Source organism: Poecilia formosa, unplaced genomic scaffold (assembly GCF_000485575.1).
Source record: "Poecilia formosa unplaced genomic scaffold, Poecilia_formosa-5.1.2 Scaffold71, whole genome shotgun sequence".
In the NCBI taxonomy this organism is placed as follows: domain Eukaryota; kingdom Metazoa; phylum Chordata; class Actinopteri; order Cyprinodontiformes; family Poeciliidae; genus Poecilia; species Poecilia formosa.
This window is the reverse complement of record NW_006800010.1, coordinates 920,058-946,030: the sequence shown is the minus strand read 5'-3', so window position 1 is coordinate 946,030 and position 25,973 is coordinate 920,058. Positions and strand designations below refer to the sequence as shown.

The 25,973-nt window shown below is 39.9% G+C and overlaps 1 protein-coding gene across 1 annotated transcript in view; it reads left to right on the top strand.

Annotated features, from left to right (window-relative positions):
- dipk2ab (divergent protein kinase domain 2Ab) overlaps positions 1-20,083 on the top strand; it is a 37,245-nt gene extending 17,162 nt beyond the window's left edge. The window contains exons 3-4 of the mRNA XM_007555582.2: positions 11,074-11,377; positions 17,330-20,083. Of these exons, the coding sequence (XP_007555644.1) occupies positions 11,074-11,377; positions 17,330-17,676 (651 nt within the window). The 3' untranslated portion in view covers positions 17,677-20,083. The remainder of the gene's footprint in view (positions 1-11,073; positions 11,378-17,329) is intronic.
- Positions 20,084-25,973: the final 5,890 nt, after the last annotated feature.

Sequence of the window (25,973 nt, the reverse complement as noted above, 5' to 3'; positions counted from 1 at the left end):
AAGAATGAATACTATTAATATTTTTACAAACAAATAAGTCTGAAAAATCAGAGATCTGTTTGTATTCACTCCCTTTCCAGTGCATCAAATTCCCTTCAGAAGTTATCCTGAGTGCAAAGTGCTGTATATCAGTACAGTATTTCTGTGCAATCCTAATTGGTTTGTCAGAGAACATTTGATAAGAAATGGCATCATGAAGACCAAGGAATGCAAAACTCTATTTAGGTAGGAAGTCATAATAAAGCAGAGTATGGTAATAAAATAATATTTTAATCTTTAATAACCTCACAGCACGGTTCAATAAAACATCTAAAAATAGTCAGGAACCAATGCAAACCTATCCAGGCACAGCCGTCCACTTAAACTCAAAGGCAGGAAAAGCATTGCATCAATCACCAAAGCAGCTGAGAGACTCACTTTAACTGGAGGAGCTTCAGAAATCCACAGCTTGTTTGAATTTGAGAAAATTGTCATTTGTGCACTTCACAAATGTATTTTTTTTATAAAATTGTAAGAGAACGCAAGCCATTAGTGGAAGGAATCCAATAAAAGTCCTACTCCTGTATTTTTGTCACCAGAAACCCAGTCAATAACATCCATGCTAGTTTGATTCTAGTCATAAAACATTGCAGCCATACTTCAGTTTATTATGCCAGTTGGTACAAAAGTTTTCTAAGGAAACCCAGTCAGTTAGATTGAGTCAGTGAGTTTGTAGCAATCCATCCCCCTGGACAAGCATGTAGCAACAGTGAACAAGTCACATGATATCAACTTTCCTGCAATCTCTCACAGGGGTGCCATATAGAGGGGAAAAGTTAGGACAATTCCAAGGGTCCTTGACCAACAGGAGGCCCTCCACATTTTTTCTTTTTTTTTGTAGAAATTAAATAAAATGGGGCCCTGTCAATTACAAAATTAATCATATTGTGTTTTCTAAAATTTTTATCAGTAAAAATTGAATGTTACCACTGCCAGCCCAAAAAGCACACATCCATATTTGTACTGATCTGCATGAAATAGTTCGTTCCTGCTTAGTGCGCTTGACGGTGACGGTGTTCAGCAGCAGTCAGTAGAAGGCAAGAATGACTGTGGCGGTTATTTTGCTACTAAAAACAATTTAGAAAATCAGGTTTTCAAAAAAATTGAGATAAGAGAGAGAAAAAGACAAGAGTGCCAATTTGTAATCTAGTTTTTCTCCGAGAGGCGAGTAGACTGTCAGATTATCAACCATTCAGCAAAATTAGCTTAGCTACAGACTACTGTTTGCCTCCATTTCACTAGCATTTAATGAATTAAGTAAAAAAATTACCAACATATTATTTAACTTGTCCCTGTACCTTCTACCACACTTAACAGATGAATCAGTCAGCAGCAGCTCTAACCCACGTCCCTCTTGACCTGCCCTCACCTAAGTGACATTAAAGCTGCAGTATGTAACTTTTTAAAAATATATATATATTTTACGTTTGTTAAAACTGTCATTATATTGTGGCAGTACGGCATGAGAGATGATCTGCGAAAAATCTATTTCCTCTGCCTTCTTCCAGTGCCATCTAGAAACAACCAATCAGTGGCAGGAGAGTTTTAGTGCTGGTCAATCACAATTTTATGTGGCTGCTCATCCCCGATCCCCCTCGCTCTGTGCTGTGCTGTAGCTAGCGCAGCCTGTTGTGAATGCTCATTCTAGTTAAGCTACCAACGATGGCAGATAAACGGGTTTCCTGTAATAAGTTGTTTCTTCCCCATTAGCATATTTAGCAGTGAGTGAATGAGTTGATTGACAGCGCTAAGACCATCCTACTGGTTCTGATTGGTTGTTTTGGCCGGAACGTTGCATTACTTTAGCTAGCAATAGTAGTTCAGGGAGGAGGTGGAGGAGATTGGTTGTTTTCACAGATCATCTGTCTCATACCAAACTGGCACGACATGACATCTTTAACAAATGTGGATAAAACATAATTTTTAGTAAAGTTATATGCTGCAGCTTGAATAAAATGCAACTACATAGCATTTTTTGAGAAGTCTGGATTGCTTTATGTATATTTTTGTACGTTGCCTATGACTGTTGCTTGTGGGGAGAGCCATTTCATTTCGGTAATGGAAAAATTGTAAGCAACCTACTTGCATACTGTATGTGAACTGTTGTATCTAATATTCATGAGCAGTAAATATTGTCCTAGTGATCAGCATTGGACCAAAGAAAGCAAGGCAGTTGCAAGCCTTTAAAATTGTGATGCTTTTTGTGGGTCAAATAGACTCAAAAAATTGTAACAGCAGCTGCGTGGTGGAGCCCAGTCTAATTTTTTGTCATGGAGCCCAAGATTCCTGGCGGCGCTCCTGATCTCTCATAAGGACTATGCACAAATTATCCACTGTGAAATATGGTGAGGGTGGAAGTATCATGGTTTGGGATTTTTTTTTCCTAAGCAGTAGATGGAATGTGGTCAGAATTGATGAGAGGATGATGCAAATGTTTTATAGCCTAGAATGTAGTTGAGACGGGGGGGTTAGAAGTTGAGCATCCAGCAGGATATCGGCCCCAAGCTTAGAATGGAGGGATTCCAATCAAAGTGTGTTTATGCAATAAAAATTAGTTCTTTGGTCACGTAAAATTAAGATAAAGTACATTCATTTTTGTTGGAAGAATGTAATAGAATGCAGAAAACATGGATTCATTTGTAAGACATCGTTTTTCTGTGATCCCATTTTGGTTCATTTATATGTATTCCTGCTATTTAATCAACAAGTTACACGGTGTTCCAGTTTTAGAGAGCAATAGAATGTTCTCACTCTGTGGTTGATGTCCACCAGTAAATAGTCTTTAAGTTTTAAGTTGCTAGCCTTTGATTAGTACTTTTGTTTTTAGGTCTGGGGGATTATGGCACTCTTGGCACATAAAAGAGGTTGTGCATGCTGCTTAACCCTGCTTCAAGTGCTCCCAAACCTCCTTTCATTATTCTTATAGGCCTTTGTGTACAGACTGAATCCTGTTAGGATAAGACAGAGAGTTATCTGAGCTTGACTCCCTTCTTTTTGGCTGGCCCTCGCTGGACGGGGGCCCTGATGGAAAGGAGAAGAGATGAACGGAGCATTTCTGCCACTGGGTTTTGTTCTAGCCACAATTTTGTGGTGTTTTCTCCCATTTGAATGAGCCAGACTGCTTGTGTTACCATAATCCCTCTCTCTTTCCTGCCATATCGAAACACACACATACACACACGCCTGACAGCTGTGTTTGGTTAGGTAAATGCCTGTGGCGACCCCCCCCTTTCCCTTCTCCACCCCCAATCCCACCCTCCAGCTCCTTTTTTAGATTCGCCCCCCTGCCCCAGCTTCCTACTGTTACAGAGTGCACCGCAACCTACCAGATGCCCAGCTTGAGAAGACACAGTTCTGCTGTGAAAGACATGCCCAACTCTCTCAGGGCCCCTTAAGATGGCCAATATGGATCAGTAACAAGCAGCTTTTTACTTTACTTTGTCCTCTAGGGAGATTAGGCTCTAATGTTAGAGCTAGAATATGCTTTTTAGCACATCAGCTTGCCTGCAGTAATAAAACTGCCCACTGCATTAAAGCACGAAGCACCTGGTTCCTGCTGGAGAAATTGAGAGGTCAGCAGAATACTGCACCGCTTCCATGTTTTAGCATTTGCACCCTCTACTAGAGCAAAAATGACTTACTTTAATCAAAACTCTCTGTGGATTTTAGGGGTGAAGCTGGTCAAACCCTGGCACCTCTTATTAGGTCTGAGGTCTCCGCTGACATTTGAGATATTTAATTGGGGTTGTATGGTGGTGGGGGGTTTATGCATGCTCTGCTCAAAGACAGGTTGAAGTGCGAGGTCAGTGACAGCACTCTTCCTGCTCGCCATGCCACCCCAGCTGCCCCCGAGATAATTGGCGTTGCTCTGAAACGTGCAGGCCTTCATGTAGGCCTAAAACCAACACTCGTCAGGTCTGAGGCCAAGTTTCACTCAGGCTCCTTCACTGTTGTGTGGGCAGCAATACCACCTAGACAGAGTCAACACCACTGCCTGTGACTTAATACATTCCTCATCTTCCAGCGGAGTGGGTTCGAGGTACCTTTATGTTCAGTGGTTCAGCTCCAGGTCAGGAAAAGGTTTTGTCTGTCCACTAACAACGCTGTATGCGCTTTCAACCTCGAACTGCACTTCCCCCTGAACTCATTCTTCATCCTGTTCTCATTCTCTCTACAGAGCAAAGGCCTGCAAAACCCAAAGACCTATGTAACCTATTTATGTCAGTGTGACAGAATAGAGTCATGTGTGTGCCCTTTCTGTCAGTGCTGTAAAGCTTTACTTTCTTGGTTTGAGAATGTAAAATCTCGGCACGATTCTTACTATTCATGTTTTTGTGTTGGATACAGTTATCCTTTCAAAAACACACACCAGATATATTAATGGCATGTCTGGTGTTAAAAACCTTTGAAAAGGGCCTCATCCTTTTGAAAGTTTCAAAAAAGTTTCAAGTCTGTACTGTTCCTATAGTTTACAATATGCCTTTGATCAATATGCATCTATATTATATAGACAGTATCTATAACTTAGCATCACTACTACTGTTACATGACCAAGCAAATACCACATGGCGGACCCCCCAAAAACATGTCCCCAGCAGTCCCTGCATAGAAACAAACATTAATACAGATTCACAGATTAGGATTCTAAGATGATTACTGATCAAAAGTGTTTATAAATTCCAGTTTCTTATTGAGAACTTTAAGATGTGAGAACAGCATTGAATTTTTTTTTTTTTTCTAGCTTTCCTTCTGTGAGCGCTCGTTACATTTTATTAGAAGCTGAAGTGAAGACATGCCACTGTGTGGAAGAGAACAGTCATAGGAGTTTCTTTTACAACCCCCCAAAAATTGGACTTGATTTTGTTTTTTACTGCATCACCAGGTTGAGCTTATAATGGTGCGTTCACTGATCGAGAAAAAAGATCCGATTTTTGTATTTCTGACCAGGGCAGGGCCAACTGAGGGAAAAACCGTCCAATTCTAGTAAATTTCGGTATAATAAACCAGCTAACATTGGCTTGTTAAATTGGCATCAGTAGGATTACATGCTTTGCTGTTAAAACTAAAAATAACTGTATTATGTTAAACAGCTCTGTTTTAAATGCTTATACAAATGATTCTGTGAACGTGGTATTTTTACTCGGGGGTTTAGTAATTCCCTTCCTTAAAACTTTTGGTTTGAAAACAACCACCGTGACTCTTCAGTATCTGATTAGAGCGCTTCTGGCTTTATGGTTACAACAGAATCATTGTTGGGTTTGTGGATAGAACAAAGATAGGATGGAGGGGTGCGGGGGGGTTAGCAGGAAAAGCAGCGGTAGAGGCTTGAGACGAGCCGCACTACGAGGGGAAAAAAAGCAGTGACCATGTGTGCCTTGGCTGAGGAGTTAACGCATGCTCCCCTGTGGGGCCTGAGCACTCGCCTTGGACTAACAGACTGTATTTTAAACTTAAATGGCCAGCAAAATGCCAGACGGGGCTCACCACACTCCTTCCAGACACTCAAGGTCAACAGGAGAGCTACACAGAAAAGCAATGTGTTTCTAACTCCAGCCTGGGAGCCCCGTGCTGCCAGTCTTACAGAGCAGATGTGACTTCTTCTTTAGCAATAAGCCCCTGTGATAAACAGACTAAAAGAAATTTTCATCTGGCAATCTTAGGTTTAAGTAGGCTTTGTTTGGCGTAATGCTGTCGCCCGCTGCATTTCCTGACTTTAAGTGATCCCTGGACTCCAGATGAGACGTGTCCATGCTTGTTTGCTATTGAAACAATAGGGTTTTATTCAGGAGAGAAAATGTTAAGAATTTACACCACACCCCACTCAGGGTTTTATTAAGCTGCTCACATGCAACACTTTGGGGCAAACTGCTAATTTCCCCCTCTTTTTTTTTTTTTTTGGCTGGAACTAGTTGTAGATGCAAAAGCAATGCTTCTGTTTCCTCATAAATATTGCATTAATAAAACACTGCTCTGTGTTCACCATATTTGTGTGTGTATGTGTTTGATGGGCCAGTGTTCTTTGCAAGGCAGCCAAAGCAATAATCTTGGGAGCCACTCGTGTTTACTCGGCTCCTGAATAGAGGTTGTTATCAGCCCCGGTCACGTTGCATGTTCTCATTCACATTCACTCAGATACACTTGCGCATAGACACGCGCTCACTTGCACACGGGGAAAAAACAAAAAACAAAAAAAAAAAAACAAGGAGCCTCTTTTCGAACCCTCCACAAGCACACACACAAAAAATGCTTTTCCCTGAGTGGTCCTGTAGAAGGGCACGCCTTTGTCAGCAGATGTCAGGACGCAGGTGTGTGTTCCTACGCCTCTCGCTTCACTTGTTTCATCCTCTTCTCCAGAGGCGGCCCATTTGTCTGTGGCCCTGTTTCATTTCGGCCCGCTCCCGCCTCCTCGCCCATCCCACCCTGAGGAGAAGACTCCAGTGAGCCTGTTGTGTTCCAGGGGAAAGGAGTCAAAAATCAACCCCCCTCCAACATGGACTTGATGCTGCTGCAATGCACCAGCTGAGCTTTTAAAATTAGATTAAAAGAAGCCTTGGCTCTGTAAGTTGCTGGTAAACAATAAGATTGTATGTTGGTCTTGCTTTTACCTCTTGATGCACTGATCTTTTTTTTTTTGTTTTGTTTTTGGCCAATTTCTAATCACCAATTTCTATTGTTCAGGTTCCAATTATCTTTAACAGCCATAATTAACAAGAAAACTCCTATTAATTGCATCTTGCATAAATGTATTATGCAACTTGAATCATCATTCTTAACAAATGTTGCTGTCAAAGTAAAATTATCTATTTTAGCTTATAGCTTGCTAACTTTGATTCTAACTAGTAGAGTTGAACTAATCATGGGGATCACACAGAGCAATATTTAGCTTCCTGTTATTTGCTTCCGTTTTGTGGCAAACTGAACGAGCAGCCATCGTGCCTCTTAAATTAAGTTTACTTTTTCAAGAAGTTTGCCATGTAATTCTGTCTGCATTTCAGCAGCTCTCTGATATTGAAAATAGTCAACTTCAAATCTTCTCTCGGTAAGAAATACTAAAGAGAGTTGCCATTGCTATCATTCACAGAGCAGAAAGATCCGATTTTTTTTTTTTTAATCTTTTCTAAGTATTCTAGACTTTTAACTGATCTAAGTTTTCTAAAAATGAATTAAAGGAAATTGTGCCTTTGCCACACAGGTGAGGAAGAGAGTTTATATTGTGCTGGAAATGTAATTAAAACAATTTTAAAGGGAGTGTTTTTCTTTTTTATCTTGGGACGGATGATCAGGCCTTTTTAAAGCAGTAAGTTTCTAGGATGTGTCATTGGCAGTTTAGCACCCTCAGCATTTTTGAAAAGCTTAATACCATCAGGAGACGACTGGTAAAATTCACAACCACACACATCTTCACACTTTACTTCCTAGGTCTACTCACAGTGTAAAAAGATATAATATTTGGCTGAGCCTTTCTATATTGCCTCCCTCACCACCAGTACTTCCCTCAGAACGCCTCATTGCGGCCGTTAATGACTTCTGCAGTGTAACCATTTAGGAAGTGCTAAGGAAGAATGAGTGTAGTATTTATCAACCCGCGCAATAGGAGGGCTTGAATCTGGATGCTCAGGTGCACTCTTCCATGTGCCTGCATGCACTGTTCAGTAGTTCTCTCCTTAAGGCGTTTTAGCATTCAAAAGTTTAAATTTAAGAAGCTCATTAAAGCAGTACGGAAGTACAAGTTGAGGCGCAGATCGCTAGGCAACGGGCCTGCCAGTGTGGGTAAATGACCGACAACTTTGTTGAGAGCTGAGGACGGGGGCCAGACAGACATGAAGGCCTTCTCATAACAGCCATTGACAGTGTCTGAAAGTAGCCTCGAGGCATTCATCCCGCAACCCCCGTACACACCCTCCATCTGCCGTCGCTTTACTTTTGCTCCCATTCAGGCCTGGAATCTGACAACAAAGAGAGAGATGTGTTTAGCAGGCAGGTCTTTGCTGGTTTACTCCTCCTGTCTACTGAAGCGAAGAAGCGAAAGAAGCTCTGTTTGTCTCTTCTGTTCGTCATCTCTCATTTCTCCTCCTTCACACTCCTCCTCCCCCCACCAGCCAACCACCTCCTCTATCCACCTTTCCCTCATTTATCTATCTGCCCTGCGGGGGTGAGAGAGGGACGCTGGTGTTTTACAAAGCTAGTTTAGCTGTAACAGTGGATGGGCTGCATTTTGTCAACAGCACTGAAAGCTTCAAATATTTCCACCAACGGGAAAAAATACAGTCCAGTAGCGTTTATTATGGGTCAAAATACGGTGTGTGGGCTTAAAACGGATGTACCATCTGATCCATCATCTGCTTAATCGTTTTATAGGCAACTTTAGAAATTAGAAAGCCATTTTAGATTTATAGCCTATTAAGTCTCTAATCCTGAAATCTCCTATGAGGGGAAAGCTTACATGATTGTCTCCTATCCAGCTAGTATTTGGAAAGTGCAGTCAGTTCAACTCTGTTTTATTATTTTATTTTTTACAGCCACAGAACCTTCATCCTGTCAAGTTTTCTGTCTCTGAAAATGTAGAGGAAGGATAATAAGACGAGATGATTTGGAGAAGTCCCGGTGAGTCATTGCCAAGTGACAGGCACAGACAGACAGGCTGCAGGGAAGCAAGCACTGCTTTGTGGACAGACTTTTTGTCTTGCCCACAATTGATTGGGCCACCTCAGGGAAATGGATCCTGCTAATATGGCATGTAGTTTATCATCATTCCCTCCTTTTTCTTAAATCGGACAGAATCGATGGATTAATTCCATAAAAAAGTAATGTTCTGTAAAAAGGTCGATCTTATGTGTGGAAAGTTATTGCGGCATAAACTTGTTGATTTTTTTAAAGTGATCCTATTTTGCTCTCTTGCAGGAATTATTACTTTGTTGCATGTTGCTCAACATACTCCGAGGGTGAAATTCCTCAGTGGTTGTCTGTGGTTCTAAAGTGACACTGTGCATATTTAGTTTCCAGTGCATTTCCAAATGGTTTGAACCTCCATGAGCTTTTTTCACATTTTGCCTCGTTACAATCTCAAACTTCAATCTGTTTTATTAGGATTTTACTACTGTTAGATTTTAGATTTTACTACCATTAGGATTCTACTATGAAGTCTAAACCTTCTGGACAGTGCGTGGCCACCGACCTTAAGACAATGCGCCATAGTATGTGGAATCAGTTTTGCGTTTCGCCGCTGTGCCATAACCCCAAATAAAAATGAGTGAAGTGAAAGGAGAACGAGTATGACGGCTCAAGAGGAAATTGTGAATAAAAGAGGAGAGGTCACGTGACGTCACTTGCTTGGCAGTATTTTGGATATTTACAACAAAAATGTAATCGATAATTATCAAAATTGACTGATGCAAGATACCTTTTTCAGCCATATTGGCCAGCCCTCGTTTCTAGTTGTTCCATAATCTGTCTTAATCTTCAGATGTTTAATTTACTGACTTGGCAGTTGCTTGCCACTCTTTTCAGGTGCTTGGAAATTTAAAAACATGGAATTTAAAACCATTTGCCTCCTCCATCTTAAATGTGCTGCTTAACTTTATGGCTTTCATGTACAATGCATATAGGTATTTTATTGCAGCATGGTAAATGTGAAAAAGTTCACAGGGTATGATTACTTTCACAAAGCACAGTTGCCTATTCTTTAGCTTTTGCACCTACTTAGATCTATAGTTTATATGCGGTACGGGCCCAGCTGTTATCCTGGAGATACACCCTCTACGTAGCCGGTGGGGAGCGTTGCAGAGGGTGGTTAACACGTACGCCTGTAAATAATTTGTATTCCATTAAAGTTTAAAACAAGTCGAGGCAGCCATGCATATTTAACCCCCCCCGCCCCATAGCCTCTGAGCAGAAATTGAAAGCTGGTAAAATATTGAATTACCGAGAGAGCAGGCTGGGACGCAACAGTCATAATAGTTCACACCTTAGCCGCAGCGTCTTGGTGTTTCCTTTCCAACATCTCTCTTTTTAGAGAGAAGCAATGAAGCGCTGCCGGTTGTGCGTCTGTGTCGGCTGCGGGCCAGAAAAACGGCAGAAATTTGTTAAATGGAAATTGTGAGCTGTCATTAGCTGAGCATATGGCAGGTGTTTATTATGAAAGATTGAGGGCCTTGGTGGAGAGTTTATGTTACATTATGGGAGCTTATTATCATTTGCAGCAAAAAAAAAAAAAAGAAAAAGTCTTGCGTCGGCAGAAAAGTTGGATTCTGTCTGTTATTTTCCATCGATTTTGTTCGACCGCTGCAACAGCCTGTGACAATGAAATGGATCTAGAAGAGGGAAACGGAGGGAAGGAAAATTGGGAAATGCCAGAGCTGTAGTCTCATAGCAGCTGGAGAGAGAAAGTTTGTTTGTTTATTTATTTATAGGCAAATTTGGCTTTCATTTATTGATAATATGCAGCAGCATTTAAAGATAAACCTGCTAAGCTGTAGGTTTATCTTGGTGTTCTGAATCAGTTGGAACCCATAAGATGCGGTGAAATGCTGTCAGTTTCCCAAACTGCATTTAACCGGGTTAAACAGCACCACGAAGCAGTTTAAACGCCCTGCAGTCGCATCAGAAAGCATAAGGCTTTCCTGCTAACTGCTCCTGCCACAAATCACCCCCTATCAGTTCTCTGGAAGCACACAGTATAGCAGCAAGCTTCGGCTCATAGCTGTAGGGCTTAAACACAAACGGACTCTGCTTTTATTAAATTTAATCCGTTATACCCCAAGCTGGTGCTGCTTCACGTGATTCTCTGGCTCATTTTCAGCTATTGTGCTTAAAATTGTATATCAGAAATCACCCAAGGCTACACTAGCGTCTTGTTTTTTTTGTGTTTTTTTTTCCCTTTCATCTTTCTTTGGATTCAGGAACTGATTTCAGAGCAAATTAAAAAACTATCCTTTGACATGGTGACTGTTTCCACAATTCATGTTAGCCTTTACCTTCTTTTTTTTTTTTTCTTTCCACCACCTGACCCTTTTTATCCACGTTTTTCCTTCCCAGAGCTTTCCATCGGATGAAGGGTGGCCGTTCGCCAAGTACCTGGGAGCGTGTGGGCGCATGGTAGCTGTCAACTATGTGGGCGAGGAGCTGTGGAGCTTCTACAATGCGCCGTGGGAGAAGAGGGTTGACCTGGCGCGGCAGCTGATGGACATTGCCGAGCAGCTCACCAACAATGACTTTGACTTTGCCCTGTACCTGCTGGATGTCAGTTTTGATAACTTTGCAGTCGGCCCTCGGGACGGAAAAGTCATCATAGTCGACGCCGAAAACGTCCTGGTAGCAGACAAAAGACAGATAAAGCAAGGTGAGGGTCATTGCCTAATCGTTTATCACATAGCTGCTTCCATTTCTTCTTTTTTTTTTATTTTTCCGTTTTTGACGTTTCAGTATATATTTAGTCTAGATTTCTCCTCATATTCTCCTGGTATTTCTAAGAACTATTTTCAGGGGTTTTGGAGGATAAATGCATCCACAGCATCTTAGATCCTCCACCATACTTAAGAGTTGGAATATAAACATATTAAGGTCATGATCTATTTTTATGTTTTCAATCCCAGTTTAAAAGTGGCTCTGTGACATCTCCCAAATGTTAACAGTAACACAGGAGAGAAACCAGGAGCTATGGATTACTAATAAACTTCTGTAAATCTTGTCAACTTGAAAAAGTAACTCAGAATTTTTAAGAAAAATTTTAAAATAAATTAATTTTAAATGGATTATTAAATGATTTTGCGAAACAATCATTTCTTTGCATGAGAAACCTCCAGATAAAAATCGAAAAGGTTAAATTTTTCTCAGTATGACATTGAGCATTTGCAATTAGACTAATTTCTTTTAAGGCTTTTTATACATCTTTTGACAAGGGTGTTTTTAAATAGGCCATGTTTACAGCTCTTCTCTGGAGAAACACAGTTTGCTTTTACTTCATGTAATTTGCACAAATTGAAATTTTAAAAGTGAAATTGCTGATGCTGTCCATAACCTTACTCCTGGTCCATCTCTCTTGTTCATCACTCTTTCTCGGAACCTTGAACATGACATGAAGCATTGACCATAGTTTCAATTCTGCAAAAAAGAGATTCGAATGAGCAAGCACTGAATGTTTTAGGAATGGCCTCTTGAGACTTTAGGCTAGATTTGCATATGCTGGAAGTCTCCTCTCTTCTAAGAATATATCCAGCCAGCACCCCCACTCTCTCTAACACATGCGTCCCCATCAAAGCAAAGATTGTTCGGATAACGAGCCATCTCTGCTGCCCTAGATTTTTGCCTCGCGGATGGAAAAAAAAAACCCCATAACAAGGTCCAGGAAAGCTATACATCACACCCTGAGTGCTGCTGCTCGCCTCCCTTCAGTCTTCCTTCCAGGGGCCACTTCAGAGAGAGCGACGGCCACCTCGTCCGACACTTAGATTTGTCCCCTTGTGCTGAAATCCTATTAAAGTGATAAACTATTGTGTTGCTAGATGTTGAGGCTTCACCATTGTACCCTGTGACGGATATGAGATATTGCTTGTAAGTGAAAGGGAGTGTGCATTTCCTTATTTTTTTTTTTTTCATACGCATAATAGAAGCATTGTGATAAATTTATCCCGGGATAAAGCGGCATTTTACCAAATTACAAGCTTCAACTCCAGGGAACCACAAAGTAATGCAGAACGTGTGAAGGAACTCCAACATCCCTGCCGTTTTTCACTTGAATTTCTGCTTCATTTCTGCATGATTATGCTTATGTGTGTTCATGTATTTGCCTTCCTCAGAAGTGTGTATATTTATCTTTGTTGCCAAGAGCTGCAATTTTCCAGCCTGTCACCGAAGCCCTTTGCCAGTCCTGGAGCACAATCCAGGTTGATACTCCCTTTGTCTGGCCCGACACATTTAGAGCCTGACAACTCAAGCTGCTTACCCCTGGCCTTTCAGAGCTTAAGCCTCAAGTTTATTTGCTTCCTTCATGTTTGTGTGCCTGGATCTGTTTGTGTGTGTGTGCCAAAGCGCTGCAACGCAGCAGGAAGAAGAGGGGGGGGGATCATGGTGGTAATGAGCATTACTAGGTCACGGCCGTGTGGTGAACAGCAGTAGGAAACAGGCGCGGCAACTTCCCAAGGCTCTGGGAACAGAGAAGCCAATCCCTACAATTAGTGCCTGAGCTGGGAAAGCATCCTGAAGCGTGCAACGCCAGAGTCATCGGTCCAAACTGAAACCAATCGATTTGTAAATCAAACACGCAGAAAGCAACGTGCCAATCCACCCTCTTATTAGAATCATCCATATGGATGCAGGGGGTTCCAGAGATGGAGAGCTGTGCCCTTTTTATCTGCACAGTCCAGTGATGCGAAAGGAGCGATTTCCCCATGATTGAGCTCATGGCGTCACTGGCTGGCTTGACAACACTCGTGTCACTCATTTTCCTCTTTCTCTTTTACACAGTCTCCCAAAGATGCACTTGCTTTTCCTCTCACACTTGTCTCCGTTCCCAATATCCGACTTTCTCTTCTGAACTCGACAGTAAGGCTATGCTAACGAGGTCTCAGGCCATGCCTTCAAAATTTGCTCAACCTTGTGAAGGCATAGGTGTGAGAGGAATGCACACAGGTCCAGTCTGAGCTCTTTAACATGGAAGATGCCAGATACCTGAGACACACGGGGCTAGATGGTCGTGCCTCACCTCATTCTGCCGCTGATTTGAATTGAAAATCATTTAGTTTGCTTTGTAAATTTGCCCAGACCTGCAGGTAGAAAAAAAACTAACGTAGATGACTTACAAAAAGCATTTGTTGCCCTTGAACTGTGCTTCAACATATTTTTATGAGCATCTCATGTAATAAACCAACACAAAAGCATATGATTGAAATACTTTTTTTTTATTTTTTTTAAACGAATGCAAATTTTTAAGGCTGGCCTGGATTTGTATTCAGCTTTGACTAACCTCTCTATCCCCACTAACAAAGCAACATGATGCCTCCACCACCTTGCTTCATAATGGGAATGGTGTGATTTGTAGTGTTGGCTTTCCACCTCAAATACTGTTTTGTACAAAGACTTAAATGACCTTGTCACCTTTTTTCACGTTTGCCATATGTGAAAAATGGCAAAAGCTCTGAAAACAGAGCTTCGTATGATGTTCTCTGAAAACTGGTTTTCTTCTTGCTATAAAGGACAACAATTTTGTCGACACAATTAAGAGCTGCCCTGAGCTGTGCCTCTTTGTAACTCCATCTTGTTAGCATTTTGCAAAGAAGGAAGTTGCGCTCACGTCTTCTCCTTGTCTTGAGTAGTCATTGGTGCAGCACCACCACATGTGAGGGGTTTGGGAGGCAGATTTTTCAAAGGGTTTGGTTCATTTGGTGCAGTGTGAAAGCGAACCACACCAGCTAAAAATGTAACTGTTACAATTTTGGTCCCCAGTCGAACAGACTCTACCAGATTATCAGATGTGAAAACACCCTTATATAAAATACAATGCAAAACATGTAGTCATAAAAAAGGAAAAAGCATTTGGGGTGTTGGGCTGCTGGCCTGCCCCAGCTAATTACTACACAGGTAGTCACTGAAGACACTATTTTTGTTTGTTTTTTTAGATTTTATTTGGGCCCATCTGAAAAACTCCTTAACTGCCATGATGCCAGTGGTGTCCTCGTAGATATGTTGACTTTACTTGGAAGCATTTTGAGAGTGACGATTAGTCTAAATAAAAATGCATGCCACACTTTTGGGATTTGAATTCATTTTTATTTTTCCCTCATTTTCCTTCCTCTTCAGGTATGCATTAGTCTGCATATGGCACAAGAGGGCATTTAAATTTGAAAATGCATCCTGACAAAATGTGAAAAGGTGCTCTTGGAAGGCACTATATTGGGCCTCATAACGTCCTTTTGGCTTTTTCCTGAGATTCAAAATACTTTGCATACGTGTCCTTGAGTATGTCTTTCTCGGCCTTATTTTTTTCTTCTGAGGTTTTTCTAACCGGTGTGTGTGTGTGCGCGGGGGGCACAACTTTGTGAGAAGAGCAGGACACTCTCCCAATGCCATCTGTCAATCAGCGTTGAGGTTTGACGCATGACCGGCTCTGAAGCATTAATTGCTTTTCACCTCACCTCGCTGCGTTTTCGTGTACATCTTTATATGCGCCGGGGCGCAGATATATCCATCTTCATCACCCACACTGATTGAGGTTGATGTGTCTCGCCTCTTTTGGGGGGTGGGCCCCACAGCGGGGCCCCCCTCTTCTCACTAACGGGCCAGTTCTGGATGTTTGATTGAGTTGTTCTGATGAGCCAGAGGAGAAGTGCATTATAGTGCCTGATGCACTGATTATATGTTTGCATCCTCTGGGTCCCCTCCAGTCTACCAACAGTGTTATTGATCTGCTTTTAATGCGCAAACCAATAGCTCTCTCATCATTCCAGGTTTTTTTTTTTTTATTGCCTCCCTTCTTTCCTAACCCAATCCTCTAAAGAGAATGAAAAAGGAAAATAAAATGAGCAGGGGAAAGAATTTTATTTGCTCTGTAAATCAAGTAAAAGGGTTCATTTCTGTCAAATAAAACTGTAGATGGTTGTTTGGCTGTGAGCCTTTGAAAGAAAAAAATAAAAGCCCTTCTCTCAATGGCTGAAGACTTCTTAGAGATTATTTGGTTTCTTCTGCGGCTGATATGTAAAATTTTTGGGGGTTATTTAAATAAACGCAATAGTTACATAAATATAAATGACAAAGAACAAAGTCTCCAACTGCGAGAGGTGTGTGTGTAACTCCTGTTCAACATTTTTAGTTTTGTAGTTTACCCCCTTTTTTTTTAATCATTAAAATTGTCTAAAACGTGGAGCAACCAGGAGTTAAGCCCCAATCTTAAACCTGCTATATGCAAAAATTAGATTTTTTTTTTTTTAAATGGTAGCATTTTTTGTTTTTTAACCAATTTTGTAGCATTTTTCAACAAACTCTGATTTGACAATGGTTACAAGCAACCTTAGCAATTTACATGGTTAGAATTTGAAACTGTAACCTGTCAATGATACAGATTTACAGTGTCTCACCTCTGTAAATCTTTAAGGTTTCACAACCAGCAAATGTGAAACCTTAAAGTGATAAAACATTTCTCACCTTTCTCTAAGAGCCAAAGAACTCTGTTGTTTAAAGAAAATCCCAGTATTTTTCTGATCAGTGAATGCACCATACATAATAACCAAGTCATGCTTACAACACCACACTTTGTTGCATTGGTTAGGATGCATTTACTGAGTGAAGACATTCAAAGTTGAAATTTTCAGTATTACCGGGGTGTTTTAAAACTTACTACAAGAAGCAAAAGCAGAGGTTGTGACATATTTAAAAGAAAAGTGTTTTCAGTAACACATTGAGATGTGTTTTCCATTCACTGAGGCTGCAAGAGAGCAAGGCTTTCATCAGATAACAGGGTCGCTCAACAAGGAGGAAACGGTGCTCTGGATTATTATTATAAAACATTTTAAAACATGTGTCATGTTCATGCTATGATGCATAGTGGGTTGTGAAATGCTGGCAGCTTTTTGAAAGTCTTAGAGAAAAGATAAGGATCCAAGAGAAAACGGCAAAGAGTACCGTTCATGCAGTGCTAGTCATGCTAGTAGCTAATGTAAGATGCGAAACAAATTTAAAATGCTTTGTTTTTTACTTTTGTTTTTGAAATACTTAAACACTGTTTTGCGGTGACACCTCCCTTAAGAGGGTTAAGCTATAATTAATGACCACTTGCAGGAGAAAGCTTAAATGTTATAATTTTTTTTTCATATCTGTCACAAAATGGTTCTGTGAAAGAAATTAGAAAGTTAAAATTGGTATTGGCAGAACAAAGCCTTACAAGAACTAAAGAAAAAAAAATGAACCCAAAATGTCCTTCTATCTCTGGGGGGGTAAATCTGATATCAACTTCATACATAAAGCAGATCTAAAATAAAAAAAGGTCAATAGTGCTTAAGTTGTACCAATGAGCAAACCAACTAAATGAAATGCCGACATAGTAAATTAAATTATGCAATTCACAATGTTTACTATTACTATTGTATATTGCATAAACAAAGTCTCTTTTTTTTTTTTATTTTATTTTTTTTATGAAAATCCAAAAAGGGGGAAAAAAGTATTAACTAAAGATTCAGGTGATTCTATATCAGAATCACTTGAATCTGAACAGTATTAAATTAGATGTTTCACCCACTGCAAAGGTGATTTAAAAAAAAAAAAAAAAAGTAATATAAACATTTTTATGTGTGTCCACCTGCAGACAAGCCGGAGAACTACGACGTGTGGTATGAGAGCCGCTTCGAGGAGTGCGACAGGGAGGCCTGCCTTTCTTTCTCCAAGGAGGCCCTCTGCTCCCGGGTCACCGTGGACCACAACTATTATGCCGTGTGCCAGAACTTACTGTCACAGTATGCCACGTGGCGGGGAACCACCGGCGGCCTCCTTCACGACCCGCCCGCTCACATAGCCAAAGATGGACAACTCGAGGCTTTGTTGGACGAGTGCACCAAGCCTAAAAAGCGCTACGGCCGCTTTCAGGCGGCCAAGGAACTGCGCGAATACCTCACACGGCTATCTGCCGCGTCCTCCTCCGCCATGGCAAGGTAATGCATGGGGTCGGCGTTAGCCCGACGCTTCGAGACACGATTTTGTACTCTTTATCTCCGGATTCTTGAGCTATCGGTTCTTGTTCATGATGTCATTCGCTCCCTTTGCGCATTGGAGCAAGAAGAAGGTGTTTGAATCAAACTTTGTTAAAGCCCTAGCTTTTACCCTGACTTTTTCTGCTTTGTTTGAGAGGATTGTGGCACTGCAAAAAAAAAAAGAAAAAAAAAAAAACCTACCTGAGCCAAGGGAGCGAGGTTACGGGGTTAACCTGTCGGCTCTCAGGGTGGGCTACCACCTCCGGAGCAGAAATAAGGAAGGGCTCCGGTAAGCGCATCAGTCATTGGAGCCAGGCTAACGCAAACCAACAGTAACGAAGCAACAGCAGCCGTAACATCACACAGCCCAGATGATGATTATTTTCCTTTTTATGCCTCAGTTTCTTCTTTTTTTTTTTTTTTTTTCATACCATTAAAAACCTTAACATCTGTTTTAGTCATAGTTCTCAGTTTTATTTCATTCCTAGAAGGGTTGATTCTGTTTTGCAGAGCTGAATTGTAGTCATTTGAGCCATGGTTATTTTTTGCTGTGTTGTGGCTCTTTATTTTCTGTAGCAATGCTGCCTGGAAGGTGGAAGTAGCATGAATCACCTGCTGCAGGATGGCAGGAAAGGCCAAGGGAGAAGAGGTAAAAAAAAAAAAAAGAAGAAGAAGAAGGGGGGGTGGAAAAAGTGGGTTAGAAAGTTTTGGATTTCAGAGGACATATACAAAAAAAAAAACTTGACAGCTACTCTTTATGTACAGGTCCATCTCAATGATCATCAGAAATAATCAAAAAGTCAATTTATTTCAGTAATACAGTTTAAAAAGAAAAATGTGTATATGTATTCATAACGCACAGGGTAAAATCTTTCAAGTGTGTCTGTTAAATTTGATTATTATGGCTTGTAGCTGATTTAAAATTCTAAATCTGTTTTTTCTGATTATTAAATTAGACTGAAAATATATATTCATGTATGACACTTGCGTCACACATCTCAATAAAACTCTTTCTTGAAGAAGTGATCATCTGTGACCATGAATGACGCTTGAATAGTCTTTCCTTCACAATTCCTTTGTTCCCCCTAAACCTTTTTTTCCATCCACTAAACTTTCCATTCCATTTATGTGCCTGGTAATGGCCCTCTGTAAATAGCCCGTTTTCTTTAGCAATGCCTTTTTGAGGCTTACCCAACTCAAAACAGAAAAGAGAAAAACAAATGCTGCTTATTGGTCTTGCATTAGGACTGCAAGCTTTTGGAAAAGCATGCAGCTTTAGTAGCATTTTGGTGAATATCGCATTAACAATCTGACTTGCAGTATGCAAAAACAATATGACTTGCAAATCTGAGATATACTGTGAAGCCCTATTTCAGCTAGGATTGAAATAAAAAAAAACACAATAGATTAGTTTTCTTTAGCTATAAGCCATAATGATCTAAAGGAACTGAAATAAGTGGTTGAATTATATAACTGTGTGTAAAGAATCCTTAAATGCCCTTAATTGAATTACTGAAAGAAACCAACTTTTCGATGATGTTCACATTTATTGAGATGCACCTTTTTTGTTGTTGTTTTCCAATCATTCAGGTTTCAGGATTGTGGCAATCATTTTGTTTTGTTTTGTTTTTTCTTTCTTGTGTGGATTATTGTTTTCTGTTTACTAGGAATCAGAAATGGTGAGACAGCTGCTCATAGGAAAAGGAAGGCGACAATTGGACTGTGGCAGTCCGTTAATGCAGATGTGCCGATACCAAAGAGGCTACTGGTAGTAAGAGACCACACCTTTCCTAGCGCCTGGTCCACACTGAAGAACTGACTGAGTACTGATATTCTTTCTCCTAAACAATGATCAGCCATAGCTGTTTTGAACGATTCCCCTTTACTTCGTCGGCCTCCAGCAGAATAGATAAATGATTTGTTGAACTCTTTTCCCTCCATCAGTGTCATAAAACCACTTAATTTAAAAGAGAAAATGAAGTGATTCTGAAAGAACCAGAACACATAATTAATCCCCATTCTGTTTCCCCTTCTTTGTCTTGATTTGATGAATGAATTCTATTGTCGGAGTTCTCCAAGTGCTGCTCGATGCAATAACCTCTGTCAGGTCAGTGGTATAAGAAAAGGGAATGAAGATATCTTTAAAATTACTTTCTTGTTCCAGAAACGGCTTCCGGACCTACACTTTCTAAATTTCGCAGCCCAGAAATCTCTGCGTTTAAATATTTAAACGCTCTTCACCACTTAGAGGTTGGGGATGATTTTACACTCAGTGGACCAACAAATTAAAAGCATAATCACAATCACAAACCAACGCTCATTTTGCTCTTGGTTTATAGGATGCATTACTCAGCATAACTTGGTTTAAAAAGGAAAAGAAAATCTGCCTCGAAGTCCCATTTGTTTTTTTTGTTTTTTTGTTTTGTTTTTTTTGTAAGTTTTAATATCACGAGTAGGATCCTAAAAATACCCAGTGGAGGTTTGTTTAATGCACACCATAAAAAGTTGGGATAGTAATCAAATGAATCCTTCATTTGATGAAACTGATATGACTCTTGCCAGCTAGGAAAAGCAATAAAGATAAGTTTGGCTTACGGATTTGTTTTTTTTTGTTTTTTTTTTCTCTCTCTCTCTCTTTTGTTTCAACTCCATCATTTGTTGTGACAGCTATGTTTGTTTACCCATGTGTCGGATATATTTAACTATGGAGGACGTTGAACCTAGAGGGATTTGTTCATGCGTAACTAACTGTCCACTTTTGTACTGTAATTTTCTTTTAAGTATTATATCAGCGTTGTCTGATTTTTCCTGTGCCTTTCATTCAAAAGTTGTATTTACAACTTTTAGTGGATTTAAATATTAAAATAAATGAAGATATATATATAAATATATATATAGATATAAATATACTCATGCTCTGTGTGGACTCTTCTTGATTCTATGTTTCCTTTGTTTTTTTTGTTTTTTTTGAGTTGGCTCCAGTTTGGTTGCTTTAAAAAAAAAAAAAAACCCGATTCACTGCAGCACAGCTGGATGTTGATGTTTGCCAAGTCTTTTTTAGTTATCCTTTGTTTTGATCTTTTATATCTTCATATTCCTTAAAAGCCCAGGCTTCCTTTTGTTGTGCTCTCCACTGAACTAAGATGTGAGTCTTTCTCTTTTTATCTGGTTTTATTATTTTTATTTAACATCTTTACACAAAGATTACTTTAAATATTAATATGGTAACCTTTCAGAGAAGCTTTCCTCTTACAGACTTCAATTTGGTCACACAGATAGTAAAAAAGTCCTTTTTTTATTATTATTGTGCAAGTAGAGTTTCCACAGAAAAATTACTCCTCACGCATATAGTGAAGCCCAGAATTATTCACACCCCCAGCAGATTTAATTACAAATTATTTTAATGCAATCAAGGAGGATTGTTTCTGGTGGATATATCTCGCAAGATAACAATATAAACGGAGCATGCAATCAACACCTTCATATAACTGAAGACCAGGACGTTTGCGGTGGTAACTTTACATTTTATTTTTGGTGATGAGCTTCAAATCTTTAAAGTTGGAAGCTCTCTTTGCCATTACTTTGTTTACCTCCCTCCATTAATTATCTATCAGATTCAAGTTGTGACTCTGGCTAGACGCCTTCAGAAATACTCGAAACACGTTGGTACAATGAAAAAAAATTATAAGATTATCAACAAATCTTATACTGCCAAAGATATGAATAATTTTGGACTGGACATGCATTATGTTTTCAAATGACAAATGGGCACAGTATTTTCTCTCAAGGTGAGCTTGCTTGTGTGTGTGTGTGTGGGTATATTTGTCAGGGTTAAGCTGTTTTATTATTATTACAAACCAATATTATGCATCATCTGCCTTTAAACTTGGCTGTGCCACCTTGTGCTTTACTTTATGCAGAAGAATTTTACTTGAAATCTCTCAAAATTAATAGATTAAGCCGAGGATTTTTAACATCACCAAATATTGTTTTCTGGGCAGAAGATACAGAAAAGACAAGTGAATAAAATTGCAGCTTTAGTCTTTCTTTTTTTTTTTTTTTTTTTTTTACATTTCTGTGTTTTGGATGAACATTTCAGACTCTTTTTTTTTCTGAAAGCAGAAGCTTAAAAGTGTGAATGGGAGCAGCTGTTTTGGGAATTCCACCATTTTAAAACAGTTTATGTTCGCAAAGACAACAGGAAAGAATTGAACAGATTTCGAACAACGGCATAAACAACTTCAGACAGCATGATAAATGAACAAGCTCTAGTTCACGTGGGAACCGTGAGTGTTGAGCAAGGGACATGAATTCACTCAATTTAATGTGAACAAACTGAATCTAGAACTAATTCTTGTTAGGGGGGATTTGGTTTGACTTCTAAAATAATCAAAAATATCTAGGCCTATAATATTGGCTATTATTAGACTGTTTGCTGATTTTCTCCAAATAAGTTAATATAAAACTCAACTGACAAAACTTTGTGCTGATGAGTGTTTGTAAACTCTTTGACCTGGAGTTGTGCAGGAGTGTTGTCTTTGCTCAAGTTCTCACAATGAGACGTAGTAGTGCTCAACCCACAACCACAATTAGAAGCTGCATCACTGACACTCGTTGCCACTTTCCCCCAACACACACACAATTTCTGTTCTTCCTCTGCATGGGCATTTTTTCTACCTATTCCCATCTCCTCCTCTGTAATTGTGCGTCTCTTTGATACACCCGCTGGTTTGTGTACAGAGCCGATGTCGCAGTCGTCGTGGTGAAGAGTTGTTGTTAAAGGCCTCCGTGCTGTAGGCCCAATTGATGAATGAATCCAGGGTTGGCCAGCTATAAGAAAACACCGCAAAAAAAAATGAATGTGGGGGGCTGAGGAGGAAGCGGGCGCCCGACTTTAATAAACAGGCTTAAATAAACATGAGGCCATTTCCGGGGCAAATCCACCAGGGATTTTTCTACATTAGGCACAGAAAGGGGTAGGGTGGGGGGGGGGGGATGAGACAAACAGTATGGCTGCGGAGGAAAAGCATCTAGAAATTACCACAAATAGAAATAGAAATTTCCTCACCACGCTGTCCAATTTGCTGCGAGCGAGTTTACTTTCGCAAATTGCAGCCTAAAGTTGTTGGCGTCGAAAACAAGCGAGAGCAGCTTTCTTAGCGTGGTTTGCAACTATGCAGAATGCACCCCATAGGAGGAAATCTTGTTATCGTTCTAATAGAAACCTGCCTGTAGTTGGGGAGGCGGGTGGCTGGAAATAAATACGATGCCTGTCATGAGACTATCTTTCCAATATCACAGGTCCGCAGGTTTAAAAAGAAAAAATCCACCCCTGGTTTCTAGCTTATCGGGACAGGGGGAAGTCTGGAGCGCAGAGGTGCAACGTATTTAGTGTTCAGCAAGCCATGTTATCTAAATCTCGACATAACTTCAGCCTCGCCTGTCATATTACAAACCCGGGGAAACTGCTGATATCTTATTCAGGTCATCAACTGAAAGAAAGAATGGGAGGCGAGGGAAGTGCCAAATGTTTGATTACGGCTATAAAAGGGCATTAAAAAAATGAGGCAAAAGCTGAAAGTTTCCTGGTTGTTGTGGCTTGGCTAAAGTGATGTAAAGTCTATTTCATGCTCCGGCGAGCCTCAGGGACAGCCAGCCATTTTTAGACCCAGAATGACCTATATATTTTTCCGAGGGTAGATTGTTTAGTGTTCGGAGTGGGTCAGGAATAACGGCGTGCCAAGCTGGGTTTTTCGGAGCACTCACCCGTGTGAGCATGGCCTGTTGTTTTGGGTCTTTTCCGGGTCTGAATGCTCCGAAGGTTCTTTGTAAGCTCCTCCTGGAAAATCATCACTAATGCAACACAGGACTTGCTAGAAGCAGTGTTCCTGTCAGGCCGCTTACATCGCTTCAGCATGTTTATGTCACTAACACATCTATTATGCCTCATTTAGAAAATGCTGGGATGCTTTTTCCTTCAAACACCACAGCACACTTTGGGCCCAACATAAAAGTCCACCAGTGAAAATATTTGCGCTCTGTGTGCTTGACAGGCAGGAGAAAGGAAAGTATTCTAGGAGAAAGGATTTGCTTTGACTTTCTAAGAGCTCATTTTGGTTTCAGTTTGATGACCTCTTTCAGCCAAACTTGACTTCAGATGCACTTCAGGACGGTTTCCTAAAAAAAGAGCAGAGTTTTAGCAGCCTTTTCATTGATTGTGAGAGCACGCTTACTGAGTGACTCAAAAGTGGAGGACGTGCAGCGAAGGAGTGCTACACCACAAACAACTAGCATATGACAGAAAAAAAAAAGAAATAATAAAAAGATCACAAAACCCGGGCATGTTCAAAATTTACCAAAGATCAAAACTGAAGCATAGATGGATGGCAAAATTAAAGCAATGAAATTCTGAAATATCTGTGATTTTGTATCACAATAAATAAATCAATGCTGTCTTCAAAAAATGTAAAAAAAAAATATTAAAAATCATGAGTGACACTTTAAATAAAGCCGAGCTTTGAACATTTGCCATCTCATCACAAATGTTGAGTTTTGCACTTCTAGAACCCGTTAACTGCTACTTTCTGTAAAAGCTGATCTATCAATGTGCTTATTTTTTAATCAAAAATATATATATTTTATTTGTACACTAAATGAGGCAATAACCTAAGTTTTATGTTGAATTTTCAACCTAATAGTCAGCGATCTTCACACGAATGGTGCGATATGTATGTTTGGGGGGTGGGATTTTTCTTTTTAAGTACAAAACATGAACAAAATCACAAAACCCGAGCATTTTGGGAAATACTTTTCCAAAAATACAAGGAAAAGTATTGTTTTCCATGTTTTAAAGGCTAATCTGAATGTTCCACAGCACTGTGTTAGCAGCACTGTTTATAAAATAACTACAGAAATCCAAAAGGGCTTCAATCATGTCCAAATCAGGGTGAAAAGTACTAAATCTGACAAAACCGTCTGGAAACTCATTACAACACATGCTGACTGGACCAAACTACTTTCAGAAAGAGGTCACAAGGTCACTTCGGCAAAAGGGGAACGGTAAACTGCTAACCACATGCAGTCTCTTAGCTGTGGATGTTTACTCTGCAGTGCCGGAAAAAGTACTCAAACAATAAGTAAAAGTACAAATAAACAGACAAAAACGTACTCTAGTAGAAGTACCACATTAACAGTTTTACTTGAGTAAAAGTAAGAAAGTACTGGCTTTTAAAAATACTTAAGTATTAAAAGTAAAAGTACTCGCTGAACGTACCACCTAATTGCTAATACAATATAATTAAGAGTACCTATCGTGTAAATACTCTGTGATTGTCAGTATACAAATTGAATATATTCTTTTTTTTCCCCCAAGACGTATATAAAAACAAAAAGGATCATAGAGGTTAAGAATGTTCTGGTAACTTCAATCTGAAAAGTCGTAGAAATTTAAAGCACATGCGTTTTGATTCTTTATCTGCCCTCTTTCAAAAATTAATTTCTTTCTCCTCTTTTATTTGCAGCTCATAACCATCTCACTTATCGTTACCCGTATTGCACTTTAACAAAGGTTCCAACCCAAAGACAAACAAATGGGAGCCATGCTGTGGCTCTCTGTCCTCTTTACTGGGGGAGAGGTCACAGGCACTCTTAGGGGGTCTTAAATACCAGGGGACCAGCATGCCTGCAATCCCATTACCCATCTATGCAGCAGTTTAGATGCACATAATCATCTCCAGTTGGTGGGGGTTGCTTGGGTACATGAGGAGCTCCACGGGCTCCCTCCTCCTCTCCCTCGATACATTAGTTAACACCCAAGGCAGTGATTAAAGCCATCATTTATTCAGCAAACTCCTTCATTCAGGCGTGTGTTCGTTGCCCTTAAATGTAAAATGCTGTGGTGTGCAAAAGTGTTTACATTGATCATGTCATAGGTAAAAATTTTGGTGAGTTTCTTTGGGTTTTACTTCATAGATTCATACAAATTAGCAATTGTAAAAGAATAGACATGTTTTTTTTTCGTTTTTTTTTTTTTTTTTTTTGTACAAATATTGTGGCATGCCTCCCATTAAATGGATACCCGTAAATAAATCATGTTCTAAAAGATTCCTTAAGAGGTCAGCAACTTGAATTTCACATGTGGGTAATTTAATCTCGTTATAAATACAGCTGTTTGATAAAGGCCTCAGAGGTTTGTCATAGAAAATCGAGATGAGTGAATGCTGCAAGTCACTTGATGCAATCTGCTGGGTTTGCTTAGATTTT